This window comes from Chroicocephalus ridibundus, chromosome 1, assembly GCF_963924245.1.
Source record: "Chroicocephalus ridibundus chromosome 1, bChrRid1.1, whole genome shotgun sequence".
Taxonomy (NCBI): domain Eukaryota; kingdom Metazoa; phylum Chordata; class Aves; order Charadriiformes; family Laridae; genus Chroicocephalus; species Chroicocephalus ridibundus.
In genome coordinates, this window is record NC_086284.1 from 87,043,476 (window position 1) to 87,055,936 (window position 12,461).

Genomic DNA, 12,461 nt, shown 5'->3' on the forward strand with positions numbered 1-12,461 from the left:
TTTATTTTATGATCTGAACATAAATTTAACAAATGAAATGTGAAGTTTTGAGCTCGTCCTTTAGAAGTATCACAGTGGTACGATACATGTGTTTCCTGGCTTGGCTACAAGGAGGAGTTTGCTGAACAAAATGATTTCTGCACATGTGGTATGAGCTTTCCCATTCTGTCAAGGCACTACTGCACTGGAACCAATTCACTAAGAACTGAAGCGTATTCATTTCAATCAATTCACATCTCAGAAAGACAGATTAAAAAGTTGCGTTTCATAAAGTCACCACGCTTCTCAAAAATATCAGCACTTGAAAATAACAGTTGTCTAACAGTACCTGGTTTGTTCCTATCATACTCCGTAGGACTATGTGCACATCCCATGTAAGGGCTGAAAGGCTGGCTACTGAAGAGATTATCACACTGCAGGCTGTGGCAGAGTTTCTCCAAGAAGCGTAGGACAAACGATGCGCTGTTTACAGAAGGAAGATTGATGGCGTGCTTCTCCCCATCAAAGGAAGCTGTGAATAAGAAGATGATGTCAAACATCCCCCCGAGCATTGTGAATTATAGTAAAACATCATTGTTTACTTAAAGGAGAAGACATCCAATTTGATTTAAACCGCACAAGAAATAAGAGGAGTAAACAATCACGCTGATAGGTTAACAAATTTACATCCAAAAGTCCGATTTTACCTTCTGTCAGATCCATGCCAGTTTAAATTTGCTCTGTGGGAACTTAGTTTAGCAAAATAATTTTGGATTCACACCAGCATAAAAAAAACCACTTGCAGCTATTCTTTCATCACCAGAACCTTATGTGTAATTTCTGTTGTTTGCTTATAAAACAGCAACCTCTCTACCACCTATTTACAGAAGATAACACAGAAAAGAACCTAACAGTAATTGCTAAAAAATTTTAAACATTAAAAAAAAAAAAAAGAAAGAAAGGAAGCAAACGAGTTCAGGTTTGGTTTTTTTTTTTTTCCTCAGTTTCTAACTGAACTGAGCATACTTGTGGTAGCATGCTGGCATCCATTACCATTGAAATTCTGATTCCAGAAACTGTTTTGCCATTTGCTATTTTACCACTAGAGAAATCTGTTCCGCTGTCAACACTACAGTGGTCAAGCTCCCATTTATTTCAACAGGAGTTAGGTAGCAGAGATACCACAACAGCCACAAATTGATCTGGTGTCTTTTAAACTGAGTGATTACAAAGAGCCTGGACATGTGTCTATGTCTTTTACTTGTTGACCTTCGTCCTTGCCCCCCAGAGTGTTGCAGCTGATGGTACTTTCCTTTTTTGTGAAAATTAGTGAGATTTTGAAGAGGCTCAATACTACCAATATACTGATAAATAATTATCATTGCATTAGCTGAAACTTTTAGTTACTTCTGACTAGAAAGACATTACAACAAAGCATGAACAAACTTGTAACTTAAACTTAGGGCTAGGAAGAAGAGGCACAAAACACCAAGTTTAGGCATCAATTTGTCTTCTTGGTTTTCAGCCTGTCATGCAGCTTTCTGTTGTTAACATAAGCTTCCAAATGAGAAGTAGAGCTTTAAAGGATCACATTTTGTTGGTAGCAGATGCATTAAAAAAAAAAACAAAAACAAAAACCAGAAATGTTAAGAAAGCCTTTATTCACAGATTTGAATTAACGAACATTTCCATATTGTGTTACAGAAGAGACAGATAACGCATACAAAACCAAAGAAAACGCCCAAGTTTAGCATATTTTAGGCTTCCTTAGGAAATCAGAAGTGTCAATTACTTACACTGTAGATGTAAGGAAGCTTCTGATTAGAGTTAATTGAAGTTACCCAGCTAGCATCAAGCAGGGATGAAACAAGGAAAGCCAAGGCCGCCTTGGAATTAAACCTGGCTAGGGATGTCAAGCTCAACAGCAAGGGCTTCCTCAAGTATACTGGAAACAAAAGGAAGTTGTGGGCCCACCGCTGAATGAGACAGGAGCCATGGTGACAGAGGATGCAGAAAAGGTGGAGTTACTAAATGCCTTCTTTGCTTCGGTCTTTACTGCTTGGCCCAGCCCTCAGGAGTCCCAGGCATTGGGGGAAGTAACGGGGAAAGACGACGACTTCCCCTGGGTTGAGGAGGATCGAGTGAGGGATCAATTAGATATTCACAAGTCCATGGGCCCCAATGGGATGTACCCAAGAGTGCTGAGGGAGCTGGCAGAACTCATTGCTGGGCCGCTCTCCATCATCTTTGAAAGGTCCTGGAGAACAGGCGAGGTGCTGAGGACTAGAGGAAAGCCAATGTCACTCCAGTCTTCAAAAAGGGCAAGAAGGAGGAGCCGGGGAACTACAGATCGGTCAGCCTCACCTCCATCCCTGGAAAGATGATGGAACAGCTCGTTCTGGGCGTCATCTCAAGGCATGTGGAGGAAGAGAAAGCTATCAGAAGTACTCAACATGGATTCACCAAGGGGAAATCATGTCTGACTAATCTGATAGCCTTCTATGATGGCATGACTGGATGGATAGATGAGGGGAGGGCAGTGGATGTGGTCTACCTTAACTTGAGCAAGGCGTTTGACATCGTCTCCCACAGCATCCTCATAGGGAAGCTTAGGAAGAGTGGGTTAGATGAATGGACAGTGGGGTGGATTGAAAACTATTTGAAAGACAGAGCTCAGAGGGTCGCGGTTAGGGGCACAGAGTCTAGTTGGAGGTCAGTGACGAGTGGTGTTCCCCAGGGGTCAGTACTGGGTCCAGTCCTCTTCAATATACTCATCAATGACCTGGATGAGGGGATAGAGTGCACCCTCAGCAAGTTTGCTGACGACACAAAGCTGGGGGGGTGGCTGACACACCAGAAGGCTGTGCCGCCATACAGAGAGACCTGGACAGGCTAGAGAGTTGGGCAGAGAAGAACCTTATGAAATTCAACAAGGGCAAGTGTAGGGTGCTGCGCCTGGGGAGGAATAACCCCATGCACCAGTACAGGTTGGGGGCTGACCCGCTGGAGAGCAGCTCTGTGGAAAGAGACCTGGGAGTCCTGGTGGACAACAGGATGGCCATGAGCCAGCAATGTGCCCTCGTGGCCAAGAAGGCCAATGGCATCCTGGGGTGCATCAAGAAAAGTGTGGCCAGCAGGTCAAGGGAGGTCATCCTCCCCCTCTACTCTGCCTTGGTGAGGCTGCACCTGGAGCACTGTGTCCAGTTCTGGGCTCCCCGGTTCAAGAGGGACAGGGAACTGCTGGAGAGGGTGCAGCAAAGGGCTACACAGATGATTAGGGGACTGGAACACTTCTCTTATGAAGAAAGGCTGAGGGATTTGGGTCTCTTCAGTCTGGAAAAAAGACGACTGAGGGGGGATCCTATCAATGCTTATAAATACTTAAAGGGTGGGTGTCAGGAGGATGGGGCCAGGCTCTTTTCAGTGGTGCCCAGTGACAGGACAAGAGGTAATGGGCACAAACTTGAGCATAGGAAGTTCCACCTAAACATGAGGAGGAACTTCTTTACTTTGAGGGTGGCAGAGCACTGGCACAGGCTGCCCAGAGCGGTGGTGGAGTCTCCGTCTCTGGAGACATTCAAAACCCGCCTGGACACGTTCCTGTGCCACCTGGTCTAAGATGACCCTGCTCTGGCAGGGGGCTTGGACTAGATGATCTCCAGAGGTCCCTTCTAACCCTATGATTCTATGATTGTGCTACCTCTCTCATCTGCTTTCATGACAGACTGACCCAATGCAAGTACTTAAAGTTTAAGAGTCAATTCTACAGGGACAAATCCCAGACCCACGTGTTTCCATGGCCCATTCATTTTTTTCCAGGCTCCAACATTCAAATGAAATGCTAATGATTCACAGTCCTACATGTGGCTCCGACACAAGCTCCTGTACCTCCTATTTGGGGAAGGGGTCTCTGAAGGCAAATTTTTGCTTGGAACTCAACCAGTTCTGGAGAGCAAATGGGCTGTGCGACCTAGCACAGCCTGATCTCCTGACAAATTTACTGCAAGGTAGTAGTCAGCTACAGCAAAAATTTAAAATGCTTTATAATAGCCTTACGGGTCGTCTTATATGACATTGGGGAAATCACTTATTCTCCATGCCTTAATTTCTCATTTTGAAGAGAAGCGCTGAAAAGAACAATATTATCTTAGAGTTGTCAGGAGGGTAAAGCAATAAACAGCTGAGGCAGTGTGACTGCCCCAGCATGACATACCATGGAAAAAACCCACAAATAAAGACTCAGTGCAAACACAGCTCCCTTGTACTCTGAACACCTGAGGCAACCGTAAGAACTCCAACCAAGGGCGTGGGATCCAGATCAATTGTCTGCTCTGTTTTGGGACAACATAAGCCTCTTACTTCCCATGTAAGTGCTAGGTGAAAAAATAAAAAGTCCTTCTGGAGTGCAATAACCTCAACCTCTAATGACAAACAGGGACCGGAGCTTGCGTGTGCAGTCTCAGGCCGAAGAGTCATTCTCATTTCTTCGCCTTTCATTGTATAAGTACGTTTTAAATACCAGTTCAAGCCAGGAGAAAGGCTGAGCACTAAACTATCAGAGAAATGTGTTTTGTCTGATAGTGAAGAAACTACCCAAAAGTCTTATTTTAATTCTCTGCTTGGTAAGATTTATCATCTGAGCCTCAGACTATTTCATCCCACCAAACGCCATAGTCTCTGTGCTACAAGGAGAAAAAACGGGGCTGACACACCACCATCATTAGCAGGCTTGCTAATCAAGCCTTTAATTTCCTTTCAGTTACATTTGCTTGAATTGAAACCTTATGCATCAAGCAAAAATAAAATGGTTTGTGCTTTTGTTTGAGTAAGAAAAGATGGAAAAATCCTAAATTCAATTCCATTCAAAACAATTATTTTCTTTGGCAGCTGAACCAAAAGAACCCACTAATTATTCACATGTATTCTAGCAAGATTATTTTATCCACATCCTCAACAGCATACACTATTCTCCTATGGCAGGTATAATACTCATCATGAAAGTTTGTTAGTCCACAAAAGATTTAGATTTCTTTGCTTATTCTCTGCTGCAACTTTTTTTTTTCTTGCCAGTCTTAAAAAAAACCCAACCCAACAAAAAACCCAAACAACAAACCACACTCCAAAACCACTTTCAAAGACTCCACAAGAAAACATCCTCACGCTTTCATTCTGTAATTCCTCATTTTGTTCCACTGTGGCTTTCCCCTTCTTCCTTACTGTTCACATGCACAGCTGGTTGTAATGTGCTACATTAACTTAAGTCACATTTTGTGCTTCTCAAAATACATCACACAAATTTTTGATAAAATGATGGGGAGTATTTGCTCACCCGCTTCTCAGCAACTTGTTTGACAAGTCAATGAGAAGGCAAGAGCTCAAGAACATGAGGAACCCACTGGAGCTCTTGTGGCTCGCTATCACCTGGACCAGGACTCAGCTCCAGGAGCAGCCCACATCGCCAGGTTCCTCAAATCCAGGGCTACAGAGCTGGCTCCTCTGAATCAAGGCCTTAGAGTGAAGCAAGGTGCAGAACAGTAGTCCCTTTTCATACAGAATTTTTGAATGTAAACAAACCAAAACTACATAGAGATTTTGAAATTTCTCTCTCCTCTGTGAAATAATTATTTTCAACCTCTCAGTCACAGCTCAGATATGCCACTGGCCTACGATTTAGTCCTTCGTGATAAACAATCACAAACAGAATACTGGCAATGCCCATCTCAAAGCATTTTCTTCAAGCAAAATTGACTTGTCTGACTTAGGTACAGCAAGGTATTAGTAATGTAATAAACTTTCACTTATCTTGCAAAAATAAAGCAATACGGGTTTCAAAACCACACACATGCAACGCCATTAAACCTTTACTACACAGCAGAGAAGCAGCATCCATTTTGTGAACAAGTTCATGGGGATGCATAAGCAAGGCTTACTGAAGTTCTGCTATAAACAGGTCAGGATGCTGCTTTTTAAATATTTTTAGACTGCAACATCTTTATGAGGATTTAATTGAACCTGTATTCCACTAACGATCTTTCACATCGTGTGTTAATGTAAGGAGATTAAAATAGCACAAAGTCTTTTTATTGCCAGTGATGGAATTATGAATTGATGTGCTAACTGCTATATAGAATATTTCCTAGCCTAGAAGGAAAAAAAACGTCAAGCAGCAGCTATTCCATTTGAGATATTGAGATAATTTATCCGTAAACCTGCCATTAATAATGTAGCAGAAATAAACCTATTCCATAATAGGGGACATAGGTGGATGAACACTGACCTAAGGTACTGCTACAATTCTGGGGAATGGAGGAAGGGAAGAAGCAGCACTTTAACACGTGGAATCACTTGCCTGGAAGCTAGACAGATTAGTTTGAAGCTTTTCACCGACTTGGTTAAGAACACAAACACTACGTATGGATAAGATTATGTGAATGACTTGAATTAATAAAGCTGATATTTCACTTGTACTGAGTTTACTTCACGAATGTTTGGCTACAGCTGCTAAATGAGGTGCAAGAGCTCGACTTAGTACAGAAATCTAACTGTACTGTGTATATGTAATTTAACGCTGCTATTACTAAATTCTAATTTAAAGAATTGTTCAAATCATCCTGGACCCAAAGTGAGATAAAGCCCACACCACCAATACTCTCTTAGTAAAGGAGTTCACAAGTATATGTGCTTGACTGTGCTTAAATAGTTACAAAAGCAATATAAACTCATTGCAGCTACTTCAGTTCTTCTGCCCTACCTCAAGTTTGCAAGCAAGGGAAGACAAGGAAGAAACGAAGCATCTTCACATACCAGTTATCATTTCCCCTCCATGATGGCCAGATTTCAGAAATCCAAAGACTGTTTTGGATTGATAGGCACAATCCACGCAAGCCTGTACGGCCTGCTGAAGCACCACATTGACAGGACCTGGTCCAAAGTGATCTGGAAGCTGCTGAACCTTCTTCTTGTCCAGGTGAGGCCCAGAATTTCCATGCTTGTTGACATAAACACACACTGAAAAACAACAAGCCATATTTACTGACGAGGAACTAAGACATGTTCCCAAGTTAGAACTGTAAACCATCTTTTTAGTTTTAATCCTGAGGAAAAGATATACTGGTCAAGAAGCTGAACATGCAGGCATACTTTCCGAGCACACAAAAAGTGCTGTCTCTGTCCTCTGTCAAGGTTCTCCTGCCTGAGTCCTACATGCACTTCTTTCTGGTCTCTAAAGCCCTTCTCTACCTTGCTAATATAATAAAGCTGTCACAATCTGTGCTTATCTTTTATTTTCATAGAATGTGTTGGGTCAGAAGGAAGGGACCTTTAAAAGGTCAGCTAGTCCAACCCCCCTGCAGTAAGCAGGGACATCTTCAACTAGATCAGGCTGCTCAGAGCCTCATCCAGCCTGGCCTTGAATGTCTCCAGGGACGGTGCCTCCACCACCTCTCTGGGCAACTTGTGCCAGTGTCTCACCACCCTCATTGTAAAGAACTTCTTCCTAATGTCTAATCTAAACCTACCCTGCTCTAGTTTAAAACCATTGACCCTCATCCTATCGCTACATGCCCTTGCAAACAGCCCCTCCACAGCTTTCTTGTAGGCCCCCTTCAGGTACTGGAGGGCTGCTATAAGGTCTCCCTGGAGCCTTCTCTTCTCCAGGCTGAACAACCCCAGCCCTCTCAGCCTGTCATTTTGACTAATCTCTGTTCATACACTAGTTCCAATAAAGTAAGAATTACTGGCAGGTACACCAAGAGGTGATTCTAAAAAGCTGGCCTGACCAAGTTACTGCGCTAATTTTTCTCCTGTTTGAGAAGCTGCAACAAAGACAACCCCATAGTATATACCTACCATTCTGAAGCACCCATATAGCATTAACACGTGCATGTATAACAGTCATGTCTACATCTATAACTGCTACTGAAGGATGTCTGTACTGAAGGATGTCGGAAGCCCCAAACCACGTAATCACAGAATGACAGGGGTTGGAAGGGACCTCTGGAGATCATCTAGTCCAACCTCCCTGCCAGAGCAGGGTCATCTTAGACCAGGTTGCACAGGAACGCGTCCAGGCGGGTTTTGAATGTCTCCAGAGACGGAGACTCCACCACCTCTCTGGGCAGCCTGTGCCAGTGCTCTGCCACCCTCAAAGTAAAGAAGTTCCTCCTCATGTTTAGGTGGAACTTCCTATGTTCAAGTTTGTGCCCATTACCCCTTGTCCTGTAGGGGACAAGAGGTACAACCACTCATGTAGGATTTCCACACAGCAACTTGGCCTTCTCTGCTAAATAAAATAAACTTACTTCTCTAGAAACACTGTAAGGTGGTTTAAAGCTTAGCACAAAACAATCAAATAGGACTTCTGAAATTACTTTTCATAGACACTATGCAAAACTGTCTTTCAAAAGGAACAGCAAGGCAGAAAAACGGGAAAAAGCCGTAACTGAAGAATTCTTTTCTTTTCTGCCTCGGATATCACATGACCAGGAACGCACCCAAGATATTATTACAGCTTAATCAAAAAACATGCCTCTGTGGTGATCCAGCAGACAATCTAAGCATTCTGTTATACAGAGACTGCCATATTTTCTGAACTGTATTATTATTTGGGCTTAGTTAAAAACTTGGGGTTTTAAAAATGAAATATTTCTATAAGTGTTTTAGTGATCTTGTGTCTTCATGCATATCTGCTCACTCTCCGATGTCTGCAAGTTGGAGGAAACTTATTTGTACAAATAACCAAAGATACAAGTTAGCAAAAATAGTTTTCATGGCATCTTCTGTCTGGGCTCAACAACAACTGCCTCCTGAAAGGTTTATTTTCCTAGGAAACACATACATATTTTCCCCTCATCCATCACTGAAGTTGGGAGTGAGAAGAGCCTGATAATTTGTAGTGTAAAATCAGGTTTTTTAAATGTACAAAAAGCACCCCAAACAAAATTATCACTATTTGTGGAGTTTTTAGAAAGTTTTGAGATTTCAGTTGACAACATACAAATCGTTTCACTACAGGGTTACAAATTCCTCAATGAGTTAGTTCATTGACTAGCTTATTTCTCTTTTGCCAACCCTTTTCAAGATATATTTCATCATATTTCAAAAACAAGTAAACATTGGAGGAATGTATTTCCTCTGATTGCCTTTGCATGGTTTAAACAGTCCGAGTTGTTTCTTTTAATGTAAGGCTACACAGAGATAAAAATCTCCATTTTGCTGTATTACAGTACAGCCTGCATGATATCAGAACATCATATGGGTTTTCAGCTACGTCTGTTCCCATCTCATACATTAAGGAGTGGGACAGACATGAAAGAACTGTACAGTTTCCTTCCTCAAACAGGAACAAACTGCCAGGTCTAGCAAATCTATCACAAGTCCCTGCGCACCAGCACTTCTTGCTATAATGCAGGCATCAAAATACTAGTTCTGCAAAGTAACACTGCCACTTACAAATATCTTTAAAAAATAAGGCAGCTGGATAATGATTTACAGTAATAAGTTTGCAGCACATTTGCCGTAAAATGACACTAGTACTTTGCTAGAAATGGAAGCCAATTCACACTAAAAATGTCACTATTTTTTTTTCTTTGTCTTTTACCTGTGGATATAACTGCTGCAGTTGCACCAGACAAACTAATTCCATCTTTAAGTATCTGTGTAGTGCCACTGTCCCCCTCAGGAGAAGAATGAGAAGGTGATGCAGGAGTCAGTTGGTCCAGTGAGCTTTTTTTCTGTTTAGAGAAAAAAAAACAAACAAACAACAAAGTCAAAATATTTAATGTTTTTTAATGACTATGCAAAATCTTTCTGCTATCAGTTACTATCTTACCAAATGTGTGTGGTTCCTTACTACAAAAGTACTACACAGAGCAGAGAAGGTAAAGCCCAGGAAAGGAAAACCAGAAACTGTCAGTTTCCATTTACAGCTACTTAAGTAAGGCAGTGGAAGACGAACGACTTAAGAAGGAACCCACCTCTATCTGAAAAGCGGGAACAGAATGAGCTTTCTAATTCATGGCCCTTCTAAATCTTAGGAAGCACAGAAGAGGTGCTTTGGATTATTTTCCTGTCCAAATCTTTCCAATCGTCTGGGTTTATCACAACTCAAACCAGTCAGTTGGGCTGTGTATATATACCCATATAAAACTTGAGGCATACTTAGGTGTCAACTTTACAGCGCACCTAGATTTTTCCTCAGCTTGTTTCAAAGGGATTGAAATTCCCAATTAATCACTTTCAGGAACTAGTGCTTTGTGGAAGCTCTCAAATAAACCAGTAGTTACAATACAGTCAACGTAGGTTGCCAAAACCTTTTCCTTTCCCACACCAAACTTATTTGCAGGTTATCATATGACAGACCACCAGAGTTTGAAGCACAAAGATTTAGAAATTAGCCAGCGCATATTACCTTCCACCTAAGGAAAGGAGGATTTTGTTGTAATTTGGTTTGGAGTTTAGAAAAAGACGTGCACAAGGACGGCATTTCTAATGTGCTTTGACATGTTGTGAAAATACATGGAAATAAAAAAAAAAAAAGAATTGTAGAAAAGTTCATCACCTCTCCCTTCACCACCTGAGAACAGATTATGTTCTCATTCTCTAACCTACCAAAAAGTTAGGAATACAAGAGATTACCCAAGGTCTTGACACTGCTGAAGGCAGCAGAGACCTCGCTACTCACGTGGTAAGGATTTACTGCTAAAATTGATCTATAGTGAACTGAAAATTCAGTCAAGGTGCTAAGGGAGGTAAGCCCTCTTACACTTAGCAGTACTCATCCTTTACACTTTTAGAAGCAGCACATTTTCCAAATAATATATTAAAAATAATGTAGAAAGCAATCAAAATATACACCTTCCTAAGAGAAGCAGCGCTTAACTTCTTCACAACACCTATAAAGAATAAATTCACTTTCTTCTGAAATCCAGGGCACATTAAAGAATATTTCTGTGCCCCTTACAGTTCAGAGAAGATCGGTTTGGCTGGAGAAACTACTCGACAATATGGCACTGGATGGAATGGCCACAAACATAAGGAACAGACTGCCAAGGCTTGGCATTGCACTGTGAATGAGACAAGGTGGCTCAGGTCAGACACTGAGCCAAGCACTGATGTATTACTTGTCAGGAATTGCCTACATATCTCAACAGTGGGTGACAGACGGGTCTCGCTCCATCCTTAATACAGAGAAGAAAAATGTACTTGGGAAGTTTGAGCTTTTGATCTGAAGTCTGACGTTCCTGAGGGCTCCTCTGGAGCAGGGACCCTTTGGGCGCCCAGTTGTCTGTCACCACACTGCAAAATACGGGTGGTCAAGTTCAGGGTAAAGAGGAGGAAATGGGAGAAATGTATGCATGGAAACAGAATGCAAATGCTAAACTGTAAGACACAGGAACTATCCTCCTTCCGTACTAACACATAAGCATGGCGAGGCTAGTGGCCATTTCCTATCTTCTCCTTCAGGAGGAGGAAAGAGCATGCGTTTTGGAAACACAGCACATTATGCTTGCTCAGCTGACGTCCTCATTTTGCAACCCCAAACTAATGAGCAGCAAACTGCGATTCCAAAGCCATGTTGTTTCACGAGGCGGGCCACGTTCCCAGCAGGGCTCAGCACATTTGGTTGGTCAGGTTGTCACCGGCTGGCCCCTGCTAGCTGTGAGGGCATGCCAGCTCCGTTTGCCTGCCGAGAAATCTGCTCGCAGTCTGGCACCACATGGCCAACTTCACAAGCTTTACCCTGACACTTAAAAACTCTCTTCTTGTGGGGTCAAATGTGTGATCCACACTCAGGCCTCCCTCAAGAGATTCTGGAAGGAATTCTTTGCATTGTTACGCAAAGTGTACTTTTAAAAATAATGAGAGAGATGTAACAGATTTAAAGATATTTCTTCTTCACTATGACAGAGTAAAACCATACAGTGCAAACCGAGGGAGATAAACCAAAAACAAAACACAGCATGCATCTCGTGCATGACACAACAGCTCAACATTCCTAGCTGTATAATAAAAGTTAATACCTGCACAATGATAAACATTCCAGCATAACAGATGTAAAAGCGCAAAGAAAGTCAAACAACTCTACAGTGTATCAGGCATAGACCAATCTCCCCAGATACACAGGTTTTGAACTACCACATAGCCAGCTCACACCTGAAGCACAATTACTTAGCCTCAAAAGCTGAAGGGATTTTTTTGGATGAGTCGTAAAAAAAAAAAAAAAAAAAAAAAAAGGCATTTTCAAATGTACAGAGGCTGTATGGCACTGCATGTCAGATACACCCTATCTGTGCAGAACTCGTACAAAGCCATTTCCTCTATTCACCCTTATGTTAACATGTGTCACAGTCCAAAGAAGAGCTTGCACATATGTATAACGTCTTGGCAATTTAACTATGTACCGAAGCAATAAGAACCTTCCACGGATTCTCAAAAGGAGATAATGTTTAAAGTTTTTTAATGCAAAAGTTCATGTAGTAAAA

General features: G+C 42.0%; 1 protein-coding gene across 4 annotated transcripts in view; it reads right to left on the reverse strand.

Moving 5' to 3' along the window:
* The window catches only part of SCML2 (Scm polycomb group protein like 2), a 71,973-nt gene that overhangs the window by 8,823 nt on the left and 50,689 nt on the right, over window positions 1-12,461 (reverse strand). For all 4 annotated transcript variants that reach the window (XM_063342534.1, XM_063342525.1, XM_063342509.1 and 1 more), the window contains 3 exons: window positions 9,578-9,710; window positions 6,784-6,987; window positions 329-511 (listed from right to left, as the gene is read on the reverse strand). In XM_063342534.1, the coding sequence (XP_063198604.1) occupies window positions 329-511; window positions 6,784-6,987; window positions 9,578-9,710 (520 nt within the window). The remainder of the gene's footprint in view (window positions 1-328; window positions 512-6,783; window positions 6,988-9,577; window positions 9,711-12,461) is intronic.